At 41.9% G+C, this 27205-nt stretch overlaps 1 protein-coding gene across 1 annotated transcript; it reads left to right on the top strand.

The window, feature by feature from the left end:
• Positions 1-25755, top strand: LOC101622513 (quinone oxidoreductase-like protein 2). Its single transcript, XM_012728916.1, is given in 11 exon segments — positions 1-243; positions 245-297; positions 396-504; positions 2968-3064; positions 4660-4718; positions 5277-5342; positions 6060-6169; positions 7034-7115; positions 11993-12174; positions 14868-15096; positions 25448-25755. Coding segments are annotated over 11 exon segments (1299 nt in total). The 3' UTR covers positions 25517-25755.
• Positions 25756-27205: the final 1450 nt, after the last annotated feature.

Here is a 27205-nt window from a genome sequence, read left to right as displayed (position 1 = left end):
ATGAGGTTCCTGCTTCCCGGGGTCTCCGCACCTTTCTGGGGCGCTGGCAGAAGCACCGCGCCGGCCCTCGGAACCGCTCCCAGGCGCGGGCAGTGTTGGGAGTCGCGGCAGCCAGCCCCGGCCGGGGGAGTCACCAGACGCCGGCTGGCCGCTCTTCCGCTCTCCCGGGAGGGCCGGGGCGGGGCGGACGCGCCCGGCTCTTCCTGCCGCGCTAGGACCACCCCACGGTGGGGACTCCGCTGGGGCCATGGCGGCGGCTCTTTGGGGTCGGTGCTTCCCTCGAGCCTGGCTCTGCAGGTGCTAAATCCTAAGTTCGGTGCGGCCCTGACTTTGGCTGAGCTCCAAAAGGCAGCCCCAGGCTCGGCCTCGTGACCCACTCTCTTTCCATGTTGCAGGAAAGCCGGGCCTGGCTGTAGTCGGCACTATCGCGCCGCGCTCTGCACCCGGTTGAAGCAACCCCTGGCCATTGAGGAGGTCGCCCCCAGCCCTGTCCGGCCTCACGAGGTAGGGGGGCTGGCCTATCAGGGGGAAATCCTAACACCCGCCTTTTCCCGGTCGCCACACACCTCGCAGGCTTCCGCTCGGAATTGAGTTCCCGAGTGCTCAGCTAGGCGGCGACAGGAGGCTGGAGCACAGCTTCGCCCGGGGTCACAAAGGCCCCTTCAGGCTTCACCAAAAGGCCAAAAGTGCTAAAGAAAGTGTTCCCCCAGACACTAAAATGTAGGCCTCTAGCTGAAGGCCCTGGAGCCGTTGCCTTAGAAACAGATTTCTGATTTGCACACGATTTTGCATGAACCAATTGCAAGGTATTGATTTAATGCAGATAAATGGACCCCATTCTTTACTTCCTCTTGGTGTCAGCATCTAATTATCCGCCCTCTCTCCTCCCCCAAGCCCGTCTGGTAATGCCTGTATTTCCATATGAATATGTCTTGTACTCTTTTCTGGTGTGTTGCAGTGATTTGGGTGGGATTGGATTGGAGTTGTGGGCACTTCACCGAAATGCGGAGGTCCCTTTGTCCACCCTGGTAGTCCACACAATGCCCTCTGGTGTGGAGGCGGAGACCTGGACTCCGGGAAGCATTCAGTAAATCTTAGGCCTGGGGACTTCCGTTAGAGGGAGAATGGCGAATTTGGGTGAGCACGTTCAGCTAGTCTGCGGTCTGGGATTCAGGGCTGATGTTCATAGTTGCATCAAGGAGAATGATTTGGCATATATGTACTTTACATTCAGCAGCTTATGTGTCATGCACACAATATGTGGGCTCCTTTGTTAGGTTATTTGCCCAGACACTGCCTTGCTAGTTCATGAGATCTGGGACTAGGTGAAATTACCCACTGTTAAATCCCTGCAGTCTGAAATTATGCCTGGCATGTGACAGATGCTTAAAAGACTGTTGGATGTGTGCATTTTGTCCATACTAAATTGATAGTTTAAATAAAACACATGAATAAATGTCATGGATGCTTTCTCTCCATTTCTTCCTATGTTCTAAGCCTGTTGAGATGGGTTGGTCTAAGAGTTCTCTACTGTCAACTTTTATCAGAATCACCCACAGTTTATTAAAACAGAGTGCTGGGCTTTGTCGCAGAGTATTTTTTTTTAAAGATTTATTTATGCATACAGAACTGGGGTACAAGCCAGATGTGCAGGGGTGGTGAGAGGATTCACCAGAGTCAGAGTGGGGAGCAGAACAGGCCGACTGACGAAGTACACTGGTGAGGGGAGCAGCGGGAGGGTCAGGAGAGGTCTGCCGTGCCATGTGGTCACCTCTGGGAGGGGGATCGAACTCATGCTGAAGTGGCTTTAGCTTCTCAGTGCTGTGCTTTAACCTGCTGTGCCACCACGGAGGGCCTTGTTCCCGGAGTTTTTAATTCTGTAGGCAGGGCTTGAGAATTTGAATTCTTAACAAGTTCCCAGGTGACACTGAAGTTGATGGTCTGGGGACCATACTTTAAGAATCACTTGACTTACAAGGTCTAAGAGAAAATGCTGACTACCCTGTTACAGGCCTCCCTCACTTCTGACACTGGAATAACACACTAATGTTAGGGATCTCAGACTAGTTGTTAGGATTCCTGATTCCCAAATCAGTTGATCTTTGTGACCTCTCTGCTTAAAATCTTATAGTAGGCTCTCCCTGGTGGCGCAACAGGTTAGGACGCAGCACTGCAAACTAGCTGCAGCCTCTTCAGTGCAAGTTCAATCCCTGTCCTGTAGCTGACCCACATGGTGCGGCAGACCTCTCCTGACCCTCCCGCTATTCCCCTCAGCAGTGTACTTTGTCAATCTGCCTGTTCTGCTCCCCACTCTGTCTCTGGTGAAACCTCTCACCACCCCCTGCACCTCTGGCCTGTACCCCAGTTCTATATGCATAAATAAAATAAATCTTAAAAAAAAAATCTTTTGGTGACTGCCCGTTGTTCCTACAGTAAAGACCAAAATCTTCAATAAAACCTTGGATGCTGTGGTCAGTGCTCTCTAACACCGCCTCTTTCTCCTCTCTGTGCTTTAGGCACACTGATTTTTCTTTTGTCCCTACCACACGCCCTTTGCACTTGGCATTTCCTGTGTCTCGGCATTGCTTTTATGCCAGGCTTTCTTCCTCCCCTTCTAACTTGATAATTTAACCCATAACTGTTTGTTGTTCAAATGTGATTTTCTCAGGGATTTTTCTTTACTTTCCTAAATGGTCAAATGCCTACTTTATGTTTTATCACACCACATCGTCAACATTTTTTTTTTATAGGAGCTATAGTTTAATGCATAAATCTCATAATTATTGTTTAATATCTATCTTAGTTCCATGAGCCAATAACCTTGCCCAGTTTATCTCTTGATGGTTCAAGTCTCTTAGTTCAGTGTCTGGTATATAGTAGGTATTCAATAAATATTTTGGTATAATTGACTGAACTTTTCCTCCATGGAGTGTGCACCTTTGCTTTGTTGCTTTTTTTCCTTTGCAGGTCAGAGTTGGTGTTCATTTCTGTGGAGTTAACTTTGCTGATATTTTGGTGTGCCGTGGTCAGTATCAGGAAAAGCCCCATCTTCCCTTTGTACCTGGTGAGTATAAAGGGACTAAGTTAACTGTGTCAGAAAACGATGATACAGAGGATTTTCTGAACCAAGCATTTCCGCTCAGACCCTACCCTGGCATGTTGCTTGCCATCAGCGGTGTCTCAGATATGTTCAACTCACTAATAATTAGAATTGCCAGATTGTGAACCCTGTAAGGGAGAGTTTTGACTCTTCCTATAATGGTCTTAGCACTGTACCTGGCTCATAGTAGGTGCTCAATAAACACTTAAAAGATGGATGAACGAACAAATGAATTTTTTCTCTTCTTCAGAATTGTCGTTGGCCCTAGTCATGCCCTTCTGTCCTTGATAGTGCCTGGATTTTCTTTTCTTTTTTGTTTGTGTAAAGTTAACCATTTTATTTTTTTAAGGATTTATTTATTTATGCATAGAAGAGCTGCGGTGCAGGCCAGAGGTATGGGGGCATGAGAGGATTCACCAGGGACAGAGTGGGGAGCCGAACAGGCCGATCTACTGAAATAAACTGCTGAGGGGAGCAGAGAACAAGATAGGAGAGGTCTGCTGTGCCATGTGGGTCACCCTCCTGGCTGGGTATCAAATTCTTGCTGCAGTGGCTGTGGATAGTTTCACAGTGCTGCAATTTAACCCCTTCAGCCACCAGGGAGGCCCAGTTTTGTGTTTTCACCAAAGGATCATAAACATCTGTTTGCAGCTAGAATTCTCAGTTCTCACAAATGCCTTTCCAAAGAAAGTTAATATCAAAGGATCAGAAAGAAGAAAAAGAGTTTATAATTTTCTTAGCAGCCCACTATCTGATTTACATTATGGTCAGTCTGATTATGTTTAGATCCTGGGTATGTGGGCAAGTGAGTGGTTATTGTTTTTGAAATTTATTTAAAGGAATGTAAGTATAGCTTAGTGTACATACATTACATGCATATTTTATACAGATAGATACTATTAAGGGTACAGTGATTGCAAAACAGTTGTTGTGTTTTGCCCTGTGGGTATTTGGTTATATCTCAGCAGTTGGAACCATTTCACTTGGTTTATATTTGCTGAAATGCTGAGTAGAGGGGAAGATATAATACTCAATTGAGCTATTGCTCTGGCAGCTTTAGTCAGAAGTGTGTAATCATTAAACTCAGAGATGTTGGGTGGTAGAAAAAGAAAGGACAGGCAGTAGCAATTCTTCCATTGAGTCAAGTACTGTAAATAGAGTTCATTCTTTGAGGGCCTTATGGTCCCAAAGAGGAGACATGAGAACAGATAACTACAATATGATGACCGCTGTGATTGGAGGGCTGTAGGAACCCAAAGACTCAGGATTCAGGGTCAAAGACCTTTGTCCCTGTGATTCCTTGCCTTTTTGCCCATTCTTGAAAATTTCATTTGTGCCTCAGTAAAAGTAGGACTGTGACAGCATTTCAGCTTGTGATACTGAACTCCTAAGTCCCCTTTCTTATACATTGGGTATAATGTCCATTTTCTTTTTTCTTGACCTGGGGAAACAGACCCTCTGAACTCCAGTAGGTTGGTAAGATGCTGATGGTCAGAGTGCCCCCATTTCCGTGGTGCTGGCCTTTGCAGATAACCTAATCTTTAAACAATTTGTTTTAGGAATGGAGTTTTCTGGGACAGTATTGGAGGCAGGCACAGATGTCAGCACAGTGAAAGAGGTAAAGTAGTTGAAATCAATAGAACTGTGGTGGGTGCGTGGCTATGAGAATTATACTAAACTCCTCTGTAGCCAAAATGTCTGGCTCCTCCTGGCCAAAGAGAAGTGAGATGGAGGAGGAAGAAACCCATTCTGAATAGGGAAGAAAGCAAGTGGAAGTTCCTGATTTCATTAAAATTTTTATGACTAATAAAAGGCAGCACCTCAGTCTTTGGTTACTGAGAAAATAGAGAAGTCTCAAGTATCAGACATGTGAAAGAAATTAACTCTGGGATTCTAAATCACATCAGCCATTTCCTTTCTCTATCCTATTACTATCCAAAATGTTCTCAGATTAGCTTGGCACAGGGTGGGGGGGGGTGTCAGGATATTGAAAAAAATGACTGAATTACTTACTAAACATTAACTCTGAATAGATAACTAAGGCAAACCTTTGTCTTAAGGACTCAGAATGACAGACTTTCTTTTTTATTATTTGGGAAGAGGTCAGTGACAAGGACCTTCAACAGTCCTTGCATTTGAACCTTTGAAGATACCCTTAATACTATTTTCCATTCAGGGAGATCGCGTTATTGGTGTGAGTGGCTTTAATGGCATGGCTGAAGAATGCATCACCGACCAGAAGGTAGCGCCACCACTTAATATTAATGCTTGGAGGTTTCCCCCTTTCTTTTCTTTAATTCCCACCTATTCCTCATCATGCTCTTTCTTGCCCCTTTCTTTGTATAAGTTTGACTGTATCTGGTTTCTCAGCCAAGAACTTCTTTCAAATATTAACTCCTTTTTCTATATCATTAGGGAAACCCTTGCACAGAAATTTCTGTGGAATGGTTTAATGAAGAGGGACATTTTGTTTTCTGAGCCCTGGAGCATCTGGTTGGACCGTAGTTGGGTATGGTGGGCTCTGAGCTGGATGTAATGGGTTCTCCTCAACACAGAGCTTGAAAAAGACTTGTCAGTTCTGGGAATGGAGCCAGTTTGGGTGACCTGCCATGAGTGATGCCGCCTAGCGGTAAACATTGTATATTTATTTTCTCAGGTTTATTGAGATAAAATTGGCACACCTTACAGTTCATCTATTTTAATGCCCATTATCTGTGTTCAGTTCTCCATCAATTGATTCTTTCCAGAGCCAGATTCCAGCTTCAGGATTTTTGAAGTATAATGCACCTGCATCTTAAATTTAGCCACAGTTTATTTAGTCTTGATTCCTTCTGGACTGGTTCCTGATGTTTTTCTCTTTGCAAAATCATTCACTCAGTCAAATACTTATATTTACTAAGCAGCCTTATGACCAGGTACATGTACTTAATCCCTAAATCACTGTTATCTTTTTTTGTAGATGCTATGGCAGATTCCAGATAGTGTTTCCCTTCGAGAAGCTGCTGCCCTGCCTGTGTCTTACTGTACTGCTATTTTGGCCCTGGAACATCGGGCCTGTACCCAGCCTGGGTAAGGACAGTGTGGACAACAATGGGCTAGATGAATCCCATTTTTGGTATCAGAAGTCCCCACCAAGGTCTTGCACCTTCTCTGCCCTGACTTTTACTGCGTGTTCAGTCTACCTGAGAGGAAAGACCAGGGAAGTTGTCAACCCAATACTGGGGTCTGGTGATGTGGCGGGTATTTTGTAGAGAGGGAGCAGGAAGCTGTGCACTTGACCAATTGAATTTGGAAAACACTGTCTCTCAATCTGGCCACACTGAAGATGGCCTCCTAGAGAACACTGAAGTTTAGAGAGTTGGTTTATTTACCCTCACTTCACTCTGGGCTTAGCGGAGACCTGTGATACCTGTTTCTGTAAGACCTGGTTGAATGTGCCTAACTGATATATTTCCCTTGCAGAGGGGCTGAAGTCTCTGTGTCACTTGCATTCCCACTGCTCCTCACTCCTTATGGCTGTGCTTCGGGATTGCTCCAGAGTGTGGGTTTTAGTTGCAATGTGGCTATTAATGTAATCGCTACTTTCTAAAATTTGGCAGTGGTTAGTATGCAAATGATTTGGAGACAGAATTTCAGCAGCAGAAATTGGTGTGGTAGCCCAAAGGGAGGGTCGCCACTGGAATGAGGAAGAGGCTACCTAATTAAGAAATCTATTTCCAGGGAGTCCTCAAAATTGCTCCAAATCCACTCTGATCTAATAGTGACAGTCCTAACAGTTACAGAGCAGGCTGTATATGAAGTGATAGATAAGATGACCTTCATGTTCTCTTCATGCTTTAAATTGTCCTAGTTCTAGTGTGATTCATGAAGTCATGAAATTACTGGTTGAGTTTTGAAGGTTTCTGAAGTGACACTTACCTTTCTCTGGTACAGAGAAACTGTTTTAGTGACAGCAGCAGCTGGAGCCACGGGCCTTGCTGTGATAGATGTGGCAACAAACGTTCTTCAGGCTAAGGTATTTGCATTTTGGATTCTCCATGAAAAGAAACAACCTATACCTTCATTTTCAAACATGAACCTGCTCATTCATTTATTTAAAATCTTGTACATGGTGGTGGGGGAGGGGACATATAAGGTAACCTAGACTAGGACCTTAACATTAATTTGCTTATATTTAGCAAGGTCCCTAGAAGTAAATCTGGTGCTAAAACCTGGTGAGGTATGACTAGCATTACAATCTCTGCAGATTTTATTCACTCTACCTGTAATGCTCTTAGTTGTTTCCTCCTGAACTTAAATTTAAGCTCAGATGACTCTTTTTAAGTATTCACTGTCACACAGGCAATGTTTATCTCCTCCCTCCTCCCATTTATATATGGCCTCATAGCACTCTCTACTTCTCTGTCATATGAGACACCTCAATGTGTGGGTATTTGTTTACTTGTGTCATTTTTGGATTAATGACTCCCTTCTGCTAGACTGATCTCCATAAGGCAAGGACAGTGTCTGTTTGGCTCAAGCTAGTTTCAGGGCCTAGTTTGGTGGCTATATCATAGTGGGCAGGCAATAACTTTAATGAATGAATGAATGTGCCCAGGTTCAGGGGAAGATGCCCCACCCCCTGGGTTGTTCTCTACTGGCTGAATCATCAAAATAGCATTAAATGTGTTGGCAGAGGAAACAGATCAATTTAACAATGTGCGCAAGTGGAAGTATAATGATTATTCAGGTCCTGATTTCAGCTGGCAAGAATAGGGTTTAAAACTTTAAACCATGGGATGAGAGGAGAGGGCCTGGGACAATGAAGAGGAGTGAGAAAGAAGCTTCACATGACAAGGATGCGATGACTTTATCTTAACTCTGAAAGATAGAGGGGGCATGTCTGCAGATAAACCTTTACCTGGATGATGTCTCCCAACTGTTTTCTCCTATGTAATTAAAGGGAACAGTGATTACTTCTTCTTTAGGGAGAAGACAGAGGGGTTAGAGACAAGGCCTGCCATCTCCCTAGCCTCTAGGTTCTTTATTGCTCTCACATCAAAATAATCTGCATATCAGAGAAGGGCTTTTTCAGGAGACCAATTGTGAGAATCTTGAGCTGGTCTATTTTGAGCACTTTGAAATAAAAGAAACCCACATCTCTATGGGGCCTCTCTTCAAGACTGTGCATGTCAGGGATGGAGGAACTGGAGCAGTTACACTTTTTTGAAACTCACTTTTGAGTGAGGACTGAGTGTAACTGAGTAGAGTGAGGAGGGAAGTGAAGGCCTTTTTAGTGATCAGAAGACATATCAGGAGACACAGAAATAGGAACATGATGCATTCAGGAAATGGCAAATACCATCTGCAGAGCAAAGAAATTGTATGGTGAGTGGTGGAAGATGCCAGGCATGAGCAGGACAGACTCAAGCATTTGAAGTTTTATTAGAAGCTATTGAAGATTTTGAATCAGAAATTTACGTGATCATTTTGCATTTTGCAGGGTTCATTCTGGTAGTAGTGGAGGGGGGAGGGGGCAAGTTCATGGCTGGCTTGGGCAGTTGCTAGGAGCAATTCAAGACAGCAATGAGGGTACTTTAACTGAGGTCATGAAGGGAATGAATTGAGAAATACTAAAGTAGAGGAACGTAGAGAATTTGGTGACTGGAAAAGCACCCAAGTAGCACATAGATTCAGATACCAGCTCTCCTCTAGCTTAATATCTTTAGTTCCCTCCTTTGCAAAATAATGCTTTCCTCTTAGGGTGGTTGTGACAATATTGAGATTACATGTGCAATGAATGTGCCCGTTAGAAGGCATGGCATGTTGGTAAAAATCTCTTAAAAAGGGATCCTGTTATTAATAGAGATTGAGTGGGAAGGAGCAAACTAGGTTAACTTGCAGACCTGCCATTTATTGAGATTGGAATGCATGGGGAAATGGTGAGCTGAAGTTTTGGATTGTGGAGTGTGAGGTTCCCATGGTGCCTGCAATTGCAGTATCCAGAAAGCACCAAGACAGACAAGTTTGGAGATAATTGCATCAATCTGGAATTTCTTCTGGTGATAGCTTTCTTTTATTTCACTAAGTCCCTTTTGGGAAAAACTTGTGAGTTCTGAAACAATCCTAAATAGACAAGGTCTCCTCATGGAATATTAACACATTTTCATGTTTAAAGGAGGGTTTTTAGCACCTCTCTTAGTGGGGGATACCAAAATTAATCTCATTGCTTAGAACCTTAGACTAACATTTCTCAGAAAGTTATACCACTTGCTGCAAATAGTTAAAGAAGGTTAAATAGATAGAACAGTTCTCTGCAATTCAGATATTAAAATTATTCAAAGATGTATTTTCCTTAATTGCAAGAAAGGTTTTCAGCAAAAGCAAACCAAAAAAAGAATAAAAATGATGTTATCTCTCCACCTCGTCGGAACAGGCCATTTGATACACTTTCTATTCACAACATTTCATATTGCTGTCAAAGTGTGTCCCTAGAAATTTTCTTACCCACCATCCTCACAGACCCTTGGGAGACAGGTAATGTAGGTGTTTATTATCCCTATTTCACAGGTAAAGAAAGTGAGTTACCAAGAGAGAAAAGGAATCACAGTAGGTCTCATTTGGACCCAGGGAGAATCCTGGGGTGCCTGACCCTAGCCTGTGTCTGCGTCCATGGGGTGCTAGTAGCTTGCACTGAACCACAGTTATTTGAGGGTTTGAAGATAACTTTCAGTTTCAGGTAGTTATACATGAATTTGGAATTTTTTAAGGGCTCTGATGTTCTCTGGATGTGTGAATGTGAGTCCTGAGTGTCACCTTGAGGCCAAAGTGCTTGAGCTGGTGGGTGCTAGTAGGCCATTCAAAACAATGCTGAAGCATTTGAAACTTTTCTAGGGACTCCTGAACCACAGACTTCTGTACACTGTGACCAAAGCGATCTGTGCCTTTTTTGCCAGGCCCTTGTGTGTTAGAGTAGAAATGAATGGGCTTTGAAGTCAGGTGATGTTGAAATAAATGTTCTACCACCTACTGCCTAGATGATTCTGGATTAACTACTTAACCTCTCCGAATTTAAGTACAAGGGGAGAAATTGTACTTCCCCTTTAGTGTTCTTATGAGATTTAAATAGAACAAAGGATTGCATATATATAACAATAGTTTCAATGTATCTTATACTTTGTTTTCCAAGTGATTTACATACAGCATCCCATTTAAATTTTTAAAATAAATCTTATTTAAAGATAACTGAAACTTTGAGTTGACAGAGAACAGATCACCCAAGTTTGGATTCTAGTTCTGACTCCCCAAACTTAGGCAATCTTTGTCTTAGTTTGTCCACCTCTAAGATGAGGATAAAATAGTGCGTAAGTTATTGGGTTATTTAGTTTAAATGAGTTAATATATGTAAAGCAGTTAGACTCGTGCCTAGCACATAGTATGCATGATGCAAGTGTACGTTCTTACTAAGTAATTCACCTAAAGTAAAACAGCTAGAGACTGGAAGAGTCAGGATTTGAACTCAGTCTGCCTGGTTTCAAGATTTTTTCCACTGAGTTACTCTTTGGGATATGTTTCCTAATCACCTGGATTTGGTGGGCACTTCCTATTTGTACTTTTGGAATCTTCTATGCTCACCCCATCACATTAATCTAATTTGCCTTTTTGTCTCTAAGCATTGTGTTTAGCTTACATTCGTACTACTTGCCTCAAGTATTATTTATTTATTTATATGGCAAGTATTTATTTATTTATTTATTTATTTATTTATTTTTTTATTACAAAAGTTTATTTTTACATCATTTTGTACATTTTTTTTTCCATCTCAATTGTAATCCCTGCGGGTTTCCCAGCACCAAGTCACCCGTGTGCCATCACCATAATCCCGTGCATTTCCCTCCCCACCCCCCCGTTTTTGATCCCATTCCCCACTCCACCCCCACAAAATGTCTCCAGTATATGGTTGTTCATTATTTTTGTTATTTTCTCGCCTGGTCCATTATACTCCTGCTATGAGTGAAACATCCGGTATTTTTCTTTCTCTTTCTGGCTTATCTCACTAAGCATGATCTTTTCCAGCTCCATCCAAGTTGCTGCAGAAGACATGTGTTTCTCTTTTTTGGTTGCTGAGTAATATTCCATTGTATATATGTACCACATCTTTTTTATCTAGTCATCTACTTTTGGGCATTTGGGCTGCTTCCATGTTTTTCCAATTGTAAATAAAGCAGCAATAAATATGGGGGTACAGGTATCTTTTTGAATCAGTGTTTTTGTGTCTTTTGGGTAGATACCTAGGAGTGGGATTGCTGGGTCGTAGGGAAGCTCCATGTTTAGCAGTTTGAGGAACCTCCAAACAGTTTTCCATAGTGGTTGTACTAGTTTGCATTCCCACCAGCAGTGCAAGAGAGTTCCTTTTTCTCCACATCCTCGCCAACATTTGTTGTTGCTAGTTGTTTGAAGATGTGCCATTCTCAGTGGGGTGAGGTGGTATCTCATTGTGGTTTTAATTTGCATCTCCCTTATTACGAGTGATGTTGAACATTTTTTCATATGCCTGTTGGCCATCTGCATTTCCCCTTTGGAGAAGTGTCTTTTTAGCTCTACTGCCCGATAAATGGCAATTTTAACTTGCATTTGAAGATTGTTGAGTGTCCCCTGAACCATCTCTGAGCTAGACCCATTGAAGCTCCAGGATTCTTGGAAATGTAGCTCCCCTGGCCAGTGGGGCAGGGGAGGGTAGGGGAGGAGCTATGTGTTGGGTCTGAAGTGTGGATTTGAGGCTGATACCAGGACAGCAGGGTCACATTGGTCTCCTTGCTTAGTACCTTTTGGGTGGAGTCTGGGTAGTTAGGTGAGTGCTCTGGGTACACATTCTAGACCTTGGTCATCAGAAGCTTTCTGTTCTTTATGCAGGTAATAGCTGCAGCCGGAAGTGATGAGAAGTGCCAGCTGGCAATGCGAAGAGGTGCACAGGCCACTCTGAACTATGGGCAGGGCAGCCTGAAGGAGGCTGTGAGGAAGCTGGTGGGCAGTGGCGGGGTGAATGTGGCCATTGACACTGTGGGAGGAGATGTCTTCCTGGAGGCTCTTCGCAGGTGCGTGAGGTGTTCTTTGGGGGGTGGGTGAGCTAGACTCCCAAAAGGTGCTGAGACCTTCCCAGACCCTGACTGCCTTCTGGCTTTGCTTCTCTTTCTTCTTTGCTGCTCACTTTTCCTGTAGGCATCGGCATCAACCAGACAGCTGAGTGGGTGGGTGAAAAAGGAATAGAAGCAGAGGGAAAATCAGGAAATGCTTAAATATAGCAAAAACAAAATACCCACTGGAAGATAGCCAAAAAATGACTGCAGACTCTCTGGTTGGCAATGTCAGATGCTTTAAAAATTGTACATGTGTTAAATTCAGCAATGCCAGCTCCCACTAACTACTTTATATACATGGTGCGGAGAATTCTACCACTGTTCAGATGGTAGAATTACTGGGGTGCCTGACCCGCAGTCCACTGGGTAGCTAGGTGCAGATATTTTTGAAGCAGCCAGCACTATATACATCGCCTCAATTTATTTTATTAAAAATACATCACTGGATATATAGTAGGATTGCTATTGCCACACCAATTCTCATTCTGTTTTCAACCAACAGCTCTGGTTGAAATAATAATCTTGATAATGCTATCTATCAGGACAATAATATCTCATAATAGTGGTATTGTTTCTCATATCATCCTGCTAGCACTTTAGTTTTTTCAGTTTGTCTCACTTTAAATGGAAGAAACAGAATCAGAAAGTAGGTTCCCAGCGGTGCTTCTGTTATTCTGGAGAGCTGCTGCCCTGTGCCCAGTATCGTGCTTACGCGGAAAGGGAGGCCCTCCCTGGTGGAGCAGCGGGTCAAAGCGCAGCACTGAGAAGCTAAAGCTGCTTCTGCATGAGTTCGATTCTCGCCTGCCCCGGAGGTGACCACATGGCGTGGCAGACCTCTCCTGACCCGTCCGCTGCTCCTCTGCGGTGTGGTTTTCGTCGATCTGCCTGTTCTGCTCCCCACTCTGTCTCTGGTGAATCCTCTCGCCGCCCCTGAGCCTCTGGCCTGTACCCCAGTTCTGTAAGCACAAATAAATAAATCTTTAAAAAAAAAAAAAAAAGAGGAAAGGGAATGCAGAGGAAGGGGATCCAGCACCGAGGGCGGCTAATACCTTCTTTTGCCTTCTTGTTCACTGTGTTTTGACAACAGCCTCTCATTTCCCATCTAAAGAAGAAAAGCAAAAAAGCAAACAAGGATAAACATTTTATATCAAAGATGCTTACAGAATTTATTTTTATAATGCATTGCTTAGCATGCACTGTATGGTGCATCATAATGGGTGCAGAAAACTTGTACATGTTTGTAGATTCCTCAGAACTCTCTAGACAAGTACATAACTTACAGGAGTTCTAAAGCCAGTCTTTATATAAAGCAAATGATACTTCCCTCAAGTGTCTAGTTTCTTGTTCCTTCTTCCTCACTTTGAAATCTTCCAATTGAGTTGTTTCAGAGAACAGCATAGGGAATGGCATTTGTTTATAGCTTTCTCAAAGTGGTTGAGGTGGCTAACTAGACAGCCTAGATTCTAAAGTGAGTCTCCTTATAAAACTTTTTAGTTTCTCTGGCTCTCTACTATCTTCCTTTTGGCTTATTTTTGGAATTTTCCTATCAGTGAACTCATAATGGCTCATAATGGGTCATTTCTGCCAGTTTGTAAGATCAAGAAGAGTTCTTAGCTCTGGGCTTAACCCATGTTGTTTTGTTTTCTAAAATATATATCTATATATATATACTAAATATATATATATATAAATATATATATATATAGATATATAAATATATAAATATAAATATATAGAGATATATACATATATAGTAAATTATATGTAAATTAATATTTACCATTTTGAATATTTATAAATGTATCATCCAGTGGTATTAACTGTACTAACAATATTGTCTAATCATACCCAACAAGAGCTCTACACACATGAAGAAGAGACTTTCTTTTTCTCCCCTACTTTCAGTAAATTGTGTTCTACTTTCTGTCTCCATGAATTAAAACATCTGCTTTATTTTACCTCTCTACATTTTTTATTATTGTAAAAATATGTATAATGTAAGATTTACTATAATATGTCCAGTTCAGTAAAGTATGTCCATATTGTAAAACAGATCACTACTTTTTAATCTTGCAAATCTGACATTCTATATCCATTGACTAATTTCCCAGCTCCTGTAGCCACCATTATCCTTTCTATCTATGTGAATTTGATACATCTTTCTTTTTGTGACTGACTGACTGACTGACTTCACTGAATATAATCTCCTCAAGGTTCATTGGTATTGTAGCATATAATGGGATGCCTTCCTTTTCTAGGCTAAATAATATTCTACTATAAACCACATTTTGTTTATTCATTTATCAGTTGATAGACATCTGGTTGATTTCTACTTCTTGGCTGTTGTAAATAGCACTGTTGTGAACATGGGTGTGAAAACATGTTTTCAGACTCTATCAGTTCTTTTGGATATATACCTAGAAGTGTGGTTGCTGGATTGTATGGTAGATCTATTTTGAATTTTTGGGGGTGCTTCCATACATTTTCCATAGTGCATCATTTTCCATTCCCACCAACAATGGGTGAAGGTTCCAGTTTCTCTCTATCCTTGCTAACACTTGTTATTTCCTTCATTTTCCCTTAGTAGTCCTAGTGGGTATGAATGTACCTTGCTTTTTACAATGTCTTCCCTTTCTCTTCTTTCCTTCCAGCTTGGCATGGGAAGGCCGGATTGTGGTAGTGGGATTTGCTGGCGGAACCATTGCATCTCTGCCAGCCAACCTTCTCCTCCTGAAGAATATCTCTGCCATGGGACTGTACTGGGGCCGATACCAACGTGAGAACTTCCCTGTCTTCTCCAGGAGTCTGTCATCAGCCCTTCAGTATTGTCAACAAGGGCTCATCCAGCCATATATTGGAGCAGTTTTTAAGCTGGAGGAGGTAAGATGCTTTTAAGAGATGTGGTAAGGATAAGTCCAGGAAGTAAACTGCATCAAGCCACTAGACAGTTTTGCTGGCTGCTATAGATCCTCTTTGTCTGGAATGAAAATGTGAAAATGCAGTGCAGGCGAGTGGGGTCTCACAGGCTGCAGTGTGCCAGGATTTCTCAGTCTTTGTGTTTCGTGACTGTGGACTCAAGCTTAAAGAGCCACCCTGGAAGCAGCATCTGCTGAGGCGTGGACGAGCTGAACTTTGAGGGCTCTGCCTATATAGCTGGTGTCTGAAACAGTGGTAAGTCACAGTGCTCTAGAGCATAATTTACATGTGCTCATATGAACTCTGAACTCCACAACATAGGCGCTCAAGAAGGAAGCACTTAACTTGACCTTTGATTTTAGAATATAGGTGCTTTAAAGTACAACCAGATGATCTAGGCTGGGTTTCTGTGATCCACACACTAAATCATGCCTGGCATCATAAGACTAGAAGTCATCCATTAGTCACTGTAGTTAATTTTGTTGGCTAGTCACTCCTTTTTTTTTAGTCCCACAAAGGCCCCCTAATGTGGCTTAAACTTCCTCTAAAGTGTAATTGTGTGCATGTATATGGGAAATAGTTGTAAATGCAAATCTGTTAAGCATGAATTGTGAAGTCTTTTTCTTTCTTTCTTTTTTTTTTTGGGCTTCATTTATTTTAATGTTCAAAAACTGTTTTGGTAAATGTAGTCAGCCATTGAAGAAGATGTTTTGTTCAAATGCAGATTAGTGGAGTCCAAGCTGTCAGTGCCAGACTGCATTGCTCACCAGCCTTCCATTTCTATGTTCTTTCCCTTCTGAGGAGGCACATTCTTTTCAAATATGGTTTCCTTTTTTCTTATCTTTTTGGCTTGCACATCAAGAAGGTAACATTGATGGTAAAAGGAGAGCCTGGCTGGCCATTAAAAGCTGGTACAACATTAGTTCTAGATTTTACCCCTTCTTCCCTGGTGCCTCCCCCCCCCAGTTGTAACTTTGTGTAAGTTCTTCACCTTTTTAAAAAAAGATTTATTTATGCATACAGACCTGGGCATAGACTAGAGGAGCAGGGACGGTGAGAAGATTCACCAGAGACAAAGCAGGGAGCAGAACAGGCAGATCGATGAAGTACACTGCTGAGGGGAGCAGCGGGTGGGTCAGGAGAGGTCTGCTGTGCCATGTGAGTCACCATGTGGGTCAGCTCCCTGGCTGGGGATCAAACTTGTGCTGAGGCAGCTGTGGCTAGCTTTGTAGTGCTGCACTTTAACCTGTTGTCCACCAGGGAGGGCCCTCTTCACCTTCTTGACCTTAAGTGTCCAGATCAATAAAACTGAGGGATAGGCCAGCATCAGTGACTTTCAGGTTATGTCTTAGGAGCTACAGTAGATGGGTGGCAGGTGTGACTTGCATGCTGGGGGTGGGCAGCTGTACACTTGAGCTGCCTGGATTCTGAGACCACAGCTCTGCTGTGGCCTGAGTAGCTATGTTTTTTACTTTTTACACCTTTAAGTGAAGATTTGTGGCTTAGGAACTTGAGAACCACCAGTTGCCAGAGTTGCCAGGTCCCTTTCCATCATGTGGATTTTCTCATGTGATTTTACAAACTGAGGTTTGCTTTATTTCATGCTCATGTGTACTGCTGAGATGGGATAAGGTTGAACAGGCAGAACAGGAATAGAAAAGCACTCTTGTTTGACCTGTCTCTGCTCTCCATTGAAGTGTTCTGGGTGTTGCTCAGGCATGAAAGAAAGCCAGAGGTGTTTTAATTACTCACAATGAAGTTCTTTCTTCTCTTAAACACAAATTAACTGTCTAATTGCTATCCGCCTGTCAGCTCCCATTTGCCCTTCTTTCCAGTCAGGACTCTGCCCACAGGACTTATTTAATTCTTCCCACTCTGCTGCTCTTCCTGTTACCACTGGGCTTTCTGAGGCCATGGTCCCTAACAGTTTCAGTCATTCATCCACCATTCATTTACTGTTTCTTCTCTTTCTGTGTCTTTCAATATGCAGACTATTTAGAGGAATGATGATAATAATTATGGTAGTTCCCATACATGAGCTATTTGTTATGAGTCAGGAACTCTGGAAACATTTGATGCCCATTTTCTCATTTAATATTCACAGCAACCCTTTGAGATAGGAACCATTTTTATCACATTTCACAGTTGAAGAAATCAAGACTTGTAGAGGCTACAAAACTGCCCAGTAACATTTAGTAAGGGACAGACTCAGAATCTAATCTAGGCTGGTCTCACTACAGAATCTGGGGGCCTTGTGGCTGTCAAACTCTTTGCAAATAAGCCAGAAAGTTCTTTCTTAGACCCCTTATTCTAGATGAAGTTTATCCATCTACTGGAGAATTTTTCTGTATTAAAAAAAACTATCTTGTTTTTCAAGCTAGAATCTTGAATTTTCCTGAGTGTTTTCTAGCATCTATGATTTGTTCTGTTGAAGTAAATATGATTAAGTGAATATCTAATTCATTTCAGTTAACACTAAAGCCTGGGTGATGTAAATTAATTAAGTATTGGCAAAATATATTTATCAGAATCTTTTTGGAAAGTGACCACTATGTGTGTATGAGAGAGAGAGAGAGAAAGAGTGAAAGGGAAGGTTCCAGAGATATTGTTGCCTTCTAGCTTGTATTTTTTCATTAATATGTGGACCTAAAGATTTGGCCTTTAGCCAAATTGGTACTATGACCACATACTTTATACCCCAGTTTTTCATTTTATTTTACTTAAGAACTTTAAAAAATGTTTTCTAATTGAAGTAATCTTGCATTGTAACATTATGTAAGTTTTGGGTGTGCATCATTATAAATCATGTCTCTACATACTATAATAAGTTCACCCTAAAAGTCCAGTTCTATCCTTCACCATATAATGGACCCTTTTTACCAGATTGACCCACCTCCTTCTGTCCCTTCCCTTCTGACCAACACTTACTTGGCCTAATAACTTAAAAGTTTACTATTGTTATATTTAGCTCATCTATTTGTTTGTGAAACTGTTATAGGACAGGGAGGGGGCACCCCAGGCCCCTCAAACCTGCCATCTGCTGCATCACAACAAAGCATACTCTAGTGCACAAGACCCTTAAGGAAAGGAACTTTAATACAATTAGTATACAACAACAACAAAACATAAAGAAGGTAGGTTCCAAATGAAGCATCCAAAGCTCCCCATCCTCTTGTGGGTAAAATGCTCAACCAAACAGGGTTGGCTCAAAGCAGGGCATCTGAGGCCAGAAAGCTTGTCACAAGTCTAAGGCACATTCTGGTGGGGACCCATAGAAAAGGGTCAGAAACAGCAGAGCAAAATCAAAATCAAAATCGAAGCTACCATCATAACCTCCCCATGGGTCTCACGTATGTCAGTTTCATCCAGGACTAAAAAGCAAGTGCAGTTGGTTGACAACTCTCTGCTCCCTGTGCCTCCTCTTGATCTCTGGCTCTCTATCCTGCTTCTTTCCTTCTCCAGTCTCTTCCCCTTCTTCTCCTCCTCCCTTCCTTGAGTGAGGCAGGGAACCTGGAAACTCCCCTTTTCCTGGGACCACTCTGCTCCAAAGTCACATGGTGTTTGTCTTTCCCCATCTGACTTATTTCAGTGTAATACCCTCTAGTTCCATCCCTGTTGTTAAAATGGTGAGATTTAATCTTCATAGCTGAGTAGTACTGCAGTGCATATATCTGCCACATATTTTTCTAGTCATCTGTCAATAGCACTTAGGTTGTTTTTATATCTTGATGAAGCTTTTTTCCTAATTTGTGCATACACGAACTGGGGTACAGACCAGATTTGCAGGGGGTGACATGATTCACCAGAGGCAGAGTGAGAAAGAACAGATGAATCTACTGAAATACACTGCTGAGGGGGCTGCAGATGAGACAGGAGAGGTCTGGGCACCGTGTGGTCAACTCCCTGGCTGGGATAGAACTCAGGCGGCGTTGGCAGATGATAGCTTGATAGTGCTGAGTTTTTAACCCCTGTTTCATTAGGGAGGCCCCTTGCTGAAGCTTTTTTATTAGATACAAGGTATGGACTTCCATGATATTTTTTATTAACTTGAATGACTTGTTTGATGCCTGTCATTCCTTAGACCATGAACTCCGTGTGGGGAGGGGCCAGTGCTATATGTATCTTTGTGTTCTAGATTCTTGTTAGCATGCACATACCTGTTGAATGACTGACTGAGGGGAGCTCTAAGGTCAGACCCCAGAGATCCTGGCTCCACCACTTCACTGGGCCTGGACAAATTATTTACATCTCAATTCTTTAATTTTCTTGTCTGCATTGGGGTAGTAACAACCCTATTTCCTAGCATGCAGAAGAGTATTACATAAAATGCTTCATGTCAAGGCACACAGTGACCAATTTATTTTAAAAGCAAAATATACAGTGATTGTAAAATACAGAGCTGAAGTTTTCAGATCCCTTGGTCTATAACACTTTTGCATGGACATACAGGGCTGGGTTAGAGACACAATCCTGAGATTTTGAATTTGTTGTTAATTATGTCTGAGCCATGCTGGGTGGATCATGAATTAGCCCCATGGTTTGTTCAGAGGCTGGCACAGAGGCTGGCATTGTTTAGCTGTGCCACGTCTCCTTTTTGTACAGAGTTGCCCAAACCTATCCAGACCTGACACAGTGTTTAGACCTCACAGATCTGAACCTGTTCAGTACATAAAGGTCAGGTGAAATCACTACAAAAACAGATTTCATGGATAGAAGTTGTTTTTAAAACACTTATTTTCAGTATATAGAGGACTGTTGCTCTACTATTTGTTATTTGAAATGCTTAATGAATAAAGAGCAAGTGGACAGAAACATAAAGCAAGTTAGGTTCCACATTATTATTAGTAGTAACAGTTTCTGACCATTATCAATTGCATTAATATTCCCAGTGATTTCTTCTATTATTAGAGAACATCTTCCTATAAGTGCTATATTTCAGATCCTCATTTGACACATTGTATGTTTCCAGCAGCTCTTGTTCTTTCCTCTCTTCCCTGAGAATGAGATGAGCTAGGCCATGCAGTATGTAGGCACTACTGTCTCCAGTTGGGCCTCAGAATGAAGCTGGTTGAGGCAAAGCCACAATCAGTGGATAGAAATTGTTTGCTTGAAGTTTCCTGAGAATATCTGTGCAAACACTTTAAAAAGCATTCATAACAGGGCTCTCCCTGGTGGTGCAATGGGGTAAAGCACTGCAACATGAAGCTCTCCAAAGTTACTGCAGCACAAGTTCAATCCTGGGCCAGGGAGCTGACCCACATGGTGTGGCAGACCTCTCCTGACCCGCCCACTGCTTCCCTCAGCAGTGTATTTTGTCAGTCGGCCTGTTCTGCTCCTCACTCTGTCTCTGGTGAATCCTCTCACTCACCACACCTCTGGCCTGTACCCTAGTTCTGTAGGCATAAACAAATAAATCTTTTAAAAAACATTCATAAAACTTGCTTTTTGTTTACAGAGCACACTAAGTTTAAACCATTTTTCAGACCTAGTTTATGGCCCTGCCCATATCTGCCAGCCCACTTATCACTGGTCTACGTTGCTGGATCACATGTCCATTCCTGTCATCCTGCAGCCCAGAGCTGGCCCCTGGAGCCCATTGCCTAGTGTTGCTGGTGGCCTTTTGCTTTGCCAGGGACCAATGTCTCCATTTTGCTCATCAGAGCATGATCTGCTGCAGCTTTGGTACAGACATCTGTTCTGAAGTGCCCATTGAAGTACTGGCTTCCCCAGAAACTCTATGTGGGGATCTGGGTAATACAATCTAGAGGGCTTGGGGAATTTACCCCTGGGGGTGAAGATAGGTCCTTCAATCCTTTTCCTCCTTTCACTGGACTGTTTTGACATGCAGGTGGTGTGATGTCCCACGTCTCTTCCAGAGGTTTGGTGGTGAACACGGCCCCTGCAGCTACAACCAAACCTTGTGGTTTCTCTCCCATCTTCCCTATTTTTTTTCACCTTGTCCCTCATCCTTACCTCTGTGTGATTGCAGTGAAACATTGGGCCATACATTTTGTCCTGCTTAGGTTCTGTTTTCTAAGTAACCCTGCCCCTATAATTTTACCTTTTATTACATGTCATGACATGTAATCATATAGTACATATCCTAATGTATCTGACTCCTTCAACTTTGCATAATGCTTCTGCAATTCATCTATGCTTTCATATATTCAGGTATGTGTTCTTTTTCATCGCTGAATAATAATTCACTGTATGGAATTGATAATTTTCAGTGATTAAGAGTAAGTTCTGTATTGACATGTTTTTATTGTTTAAGGGGGCCTGGGATTTCTGGGTCATGTGCTATGCTTAACTTCTTTTTTAAATCTTTATTTACTCAGACATTTTATTGACTTTATTTTAGAGCAGGATTCATAACCCTCTATACTACCACAGTCTTTAGAGAAAAACATCAATTTAAAAGATATCACTGATAAATCTTACAAAATGCCCATGTTGACGTTCTTTCAGAACAGGCAAACTTGCTCTGTCAGCATCTCTCTCTCTATGCCTTCGTTACTGAGGAATAATTCTGTCTCAGTCTCTTCAGTTCATAATTTTTGCAGAAAAGACCATTCTGACTGTAGTCCTAGTGAAGACTACAGTATATAAATTTTTTTTCTTTCTTTCTTTTGGTATATTCTACATAAGAAACGGTGTTCCAGCTTGCACTGTCTGAACATTTCAAGATTTTATTTGAATCTATTTGCAGCTCTATGATTAAATTTTGATAAACTATCAAACTGTTTATCAAAAAGGTTGTATTGTTTTACATCTCCACCAAAAATGTATAAGAGTTCCAGTTGTCCTAATTCTGCCAGAACTTGGTATTATCAGTTGGTTTCTCTAATTTGAGCCACTGCAATAGGTGTGCAGTGGTATCTGATTGCAGGTTCTGTAGTGAACCAGGGTCTTAAGTATCTCCTTTGCCATCTGTATCTCCTTTTTGGTGAAATGCATGACTGCCTTTTAGAAAAGATGAAGATCAACTTGTGTGAGAGCAGTCATAATAATGAGTAAAATTCACTTAGGACAAATGTGTCACTAACTAAATGTTTTCACCTTTTAGAAACAATTCATTTTAGTCCCAGATATATTCATCATTCATGAGTTTTATTCATCAAACATTTACTGAGTACATTTTGTATGCCAGTCAAGAAAACTAAAAGACTTGAGGAATTGTTTTTGAATTGGGAATATCTCAGGACAAGACTGCGCTAGAGGGAAGAAAGAGCTGGTGTCTAATAGGAAGCATGAGTCAGCATAATATATTTAGGCAACGATAGGTTACTCTGATTATTCCTGTTTGATGGGCTAATTAAAAATGCCAACAGCAGAACCTAAAACAAAAGCAGTAGCCTCACTCTGCCCCCAAATTCCAGGTTGCATATCTCTAGAGACAAATTTAATTATGGCTTCATCCTCTGCAAGGCAGAGAGCGGGTTCTGGGGTGCAGCCTGTGTACCTTCTTTACGTATGGGTGTAGAGCAGCCTCCTACTCTGTAATACAGCTGGTAGGTTGCGGAGGGCAGTGTCCTGGGCATGCAGATGAGCTATCAAAAGGCTCTGGTCTGAAGCCATGCGCTTCACTTGTCTCTCGTATTAAAGAAACATCCAGTTCCTAACATCTCTGGTTGTTGTCTGTTTTCACAATCCAGGTAGAAACCACAGGCAGAGAGGGGTAGAGTTGGGTTATTTTCAGAAGTGGCCACTGAAGTGGAAGCTGGACAGAGAATGTACAGAACATCTGAAAAACAATTATGAATGTGGTATTCATAATTGAGCTTCCCAAGTCATGGTACAAAAAGGTCATGCTTTCCCTGCTATATTATCTTATAAAGACATCAGGTAAATGGGTACTACATTTCATAAAGACTTATATGTAAAATTTAAAAATAAGCTGTAGCAGTTGAAGGGGCAACTTTTTTTTTTTTTTTCGTGGCAACATGTATTTGTAGGAGAGTCCTCATTTCCCTAGGATGCCGGGTGAGGAGATTATCACTGACTCAAATTATGCTTGTTTGTACTTTCTGTGGTTGGGCTGTGACAGATCTCTGGCAACAAGCAACTTGTAACTGATAGGTAAAGTGAAGCAGCTGTGAATCACATGGAGATGTACCGTTCAGTGACTGACAGACTGGGGATGAGTGTTTCAAACCATCTGTCTTAGACCTCTTCCACCTCCAGTGAGTGAGTCCGAATTTGCTTAGATTGGGCTCATCAAGGCACAAAGAACCAAAAGGCAGATGTCTTTGAAATCAGGATGTCAAGCTGCAGAGAGTTTGCACGATTTTTTCTCTGCCTGTTTTTCTTTATTTTTCTTAAGGTTTTGGGGGAGAGTGTTAGTTAATCCTAATCCTCATTGCATGAAAACACATTTTTATGGTTGGACCATGCAAGACCTGTGTTTCATTTTGTGTCTGTATATTTCTGGCTGTCTATATTTACCTTATTCACTTGATCCTCTTTTCCTGCTACCACCCCCATCTTTTTTTTTGCTTCCCCTCAGAGTCAGTCTCTGACATGTGTGTGTGTGTGTGCATATCTTTGGATTTGTATTTCCTTGTAAAACACTCAGAATTATTTTATGTGTTAACTTATTTTCAAGTTAAATGGTGTTCTTAATTTTTACTCAGCACTGTCTTTTAGAGTGTGTTGCTGGTCCTGTATCCACTTCACTGTTGCATAGTAGTCCATGGTGTCCATCCTTATTGTTGAGTTTTAAGAATTCCTTGTATGTTTTAGGTAAAAGTTCTTCATCAGCTATGTGTTTTGCAAAGCAGTTTCTTCCAGGCTGTGGCTTGTTTCTTCATACTTTTAGAAAAACGATTTAGTTATTTATGCATACAGAGCTGGGGTTCAGGCCAGAGATGTAGAGGGTGAGAGGATTCACCAGAGACAGAGTGGGAGTCGAACAGTGCAGATTGACGAAGTACACTGCTGAGGGGAGCAGCGGGCGGGTCAGGAGAGGTCTGCGGGGCCATATGGATAATCTCTGGAGCAGAGTTATCCAAGACACTCTTGCTGAAGTGTCTATAGCTTCTTAGTGCTGCGCTTTAACCCATTGCACCACCAGGGAGGGCCTCTTTTCATACTTAGCTGCCTTTCATGGAGCAGAATTTTAAAATTTCAATGATGTTCAACTTACCAGTTTTCTCTTTCATGGATTATGCTTTGGTGTTGTGTCTAGAAACTCTACTCAAGACATGTAACTCAGAATTTAAGTTTTACTTTTAGTTTTGCCTTTATATTTAGGTATGACATCCATTTTCAGCTTATTTTTGTGAAAAGATGTAAAGACAGTGTTTTATTTATTTATTTTTGCATATAATGGCCATTTGTTCAAACACCATTTATTCATAGACTATCCTTTCTCCATTGAATTATCTTTACTGCTTTGTCAAAGATGAGTTGACTGTTTCTGTAGGTATAATTTTAGGCTCTGTGATTCTATCAATCTATTCTTTCACCAATATCACACTGTCTTGATTATTCTCTATTTTTAATTTGTGCTCTCTAGCCTTGAATTTCTAAAAAAGGATTGGAAATTAATTATAATTTTAATCATGACTAAAAACAGGAAAAATTTAACAAAGAGATAAACATTGTAAGAAATTGGAATATTGATTCTTCTGGCAGTGGCTCAACTCTCTCAAAAATTAGGACATGAGTCAGAAAGAAGAAAAAATATTGGATGGTTTCACTTATAGGAGGAATAGAGGGGAACCAAATAAGGGATCAGGGAAAATAACAAATAAACAAACAAACAAGCAAACAAATAAATAACAAAGTTAGCAGGCAACTATAAATCAGAGACGACTCTGCAGGGGAGAGGAGGGAGAGAGCTCAAAACAGGGAAGGGGAGGGCACACGAGAGGGCCTAAGGCGTGGTGCATGGGTGAATTGTGGTGGGAATTCTGTGGGGACTGAGAGGAGAAAGCAAACATTGTACAAAAATGAACAGTGCTGTAAAACATAAAATGATAAATTATATAAAAGTTTTTAAAAGTCAGGACACAGAGAAATATTACAATAGATTATGGACAGGCCCTAGGGCATTTTACTGCTCTAATTTATCTGATAATATCAATAATCATATTTTAGGAGAGAAAAAATACCTGAAGTTGGGTTATTCTTAAATATTGATTTACTTTGATTTTCTGGGGATTAGTTAGTTGGCACCGTACAGTGAACTGTATGTTGTTCATGGGTGACATATTTCAGCCCTTTAGCCACTTTAAGAATTGAGCCAGCAATAAGTGTTTGTTAAGATATGCATATATGCAGTCCTGACCACAATTTTTGGATTTTTTTTTAGGTCAATGATGCTTTCTTTCACGTGATACAGCGCAAATCCACAGGCAAAGTGCTTATCTCTCTTAAATAAGTCCTCACCTCCATGGAAAACTCAGCTTGTCCAAATTGAAATTTTCATCTTTTCAAGAAACCCCTATGTTTCTAAAGATGTTACTTCACTACCTTCCTTATTAATCCAGGTTTAAAATCTGTTAGCATCATCTTGAGATTCTCTTTTCTTTTTGCTCATAATTACTTGTCCAGACGTGGACTTGTTTGACAGTGAAAGGGTGCTATTAAAAATGGTACTAGGGGCCCTCCCTTGTGGCGCAGTGGGTTAAAGCACAGCACTGAGAAGCTTAAGCCATTTCCGCATGAGTTCGATTCCCCCCTGCCCCCGAGGTGACCACATGGTGTGGCAGACCTCTCCTGACCTGCCCGCTGCTCCCCTCAGCAGTGTACTTCATTGATCTGCCTGTTCTGCTCCCTGCTCTGTCTCTGGTGAATCCTCTCACCCTCTGCATCTCTGGCCTGTACCCCAGTTCTATATGAATAAATAAATAAATCTTTTAAAAAAAAATGGTACTAGGAAAACAGCCTAGGTGAGCCAGGCTCTATTATCATGCATTTCCTAATCATTGAATTCTGTACAGAATAACCACACTGAAAGCTAATTCTCACTCTGTATCTTTTGCCTATTCTGACTAATTATGTCTCACTTGCTATTTCCAGTGACCTCCTGACTGGTTTTCCTACCTTTAATTATCCCCACCCTCTCCATTCCTATTTTACGTATTGCCATGGTGACCTTCCCAAAGCACAACTATAGCTATGTCTCATTTTAAAAAAAACCTGCAACAGATCCCCACTGCCTGTTGGAGTGTAGACTCCTTGAGTTAACCTTTTGTTATGGCCTTGATTTTGCCCCATCAGCTCTCCAGCCTTGGGCTGTAGCGTCACCTGTACCCAAGTTTACTCCTAGGTTTCCTGTCTCCTCCACCCTCTCCTTGCTCTGCTCAGACTGTTTCCTCTACTCCCTTATCTTTGCCAAACATAAGCCTTCCTGACCTCCAAGATATACCTCTGCACGAGTCTTTCCTTACAGGAGGAGGATCATCTCTACCCTCCCCCTTCCTTCCTATAGCTTCCCCGAATGATGCATCTCTATCTGCCTTGCATTGGACGGAGCAAATGTCTGGTGGCATCATTAAAGGATTTGGAATCCAAGATATGGATTTGAATCCCAGTCCCACTACTTGGGAGGTGGTTATTTAAGGTCTCTGAGCTGTCATCTCTTCTCATTGGTGTCTCTGGTGGCACAGCGGGTTAAAGTACAGCACTGAGAGCCTGAAGCCACTTCAACATGAGTTTGATCCCTGCTCCGGAGGTGACCCACATGGTGCGGCAGACCTCTCCTGGCCCTCCCGCTGCTTCCCTCAGCAGTGTGCTTCATCGATCTGCCTGCTTTGCTCCCCACTCTGTCTCTGGTGGATCCTCTTGCTGCCTCTGCACCTCTGGCCTGTACCCCAGTTCTGTATGCATGAATAAATAAATCTTTAAAAAACAAAACAAAGAAGAAAATTGTCCTTTGGCAAAGCACCTGGCACATGCTAAACAATTAGGAAACACTAGTTCTGTTCTTCCTCTCCTCCCTTTTTTTATCCTTTGAGAATAGGTTCCATGCCTAACTCCCCTTTGTACCGCCTATAATGCCTAACAAAGTGCCATGCCCTGGGTAAAAAAAAAAAACACAATAAATCAAATTGAAATGGAATTATTT

The sequence above is a fragment of the Condylura cristata genome, unplaced genomic scaffold (assembly GCF_000260355.1).
Source record: "Condylura cristata isolate star-nosed mole 26May11 unplaced genomic scaffold, ConCri1.0 scaffold00024, whole genome shotgun sequence".
In the NCBI taxonomy this organism is placed as follows: domain Eukaryota; kingdom Metazoa; phylum Chordata; class Mammalia; order Eulipotyphla; family Talpidae; genus Condylura; species Condylura cristata.
This window is presented reverse-complemented; position numbering and strand designations above follow the sequence as displayed.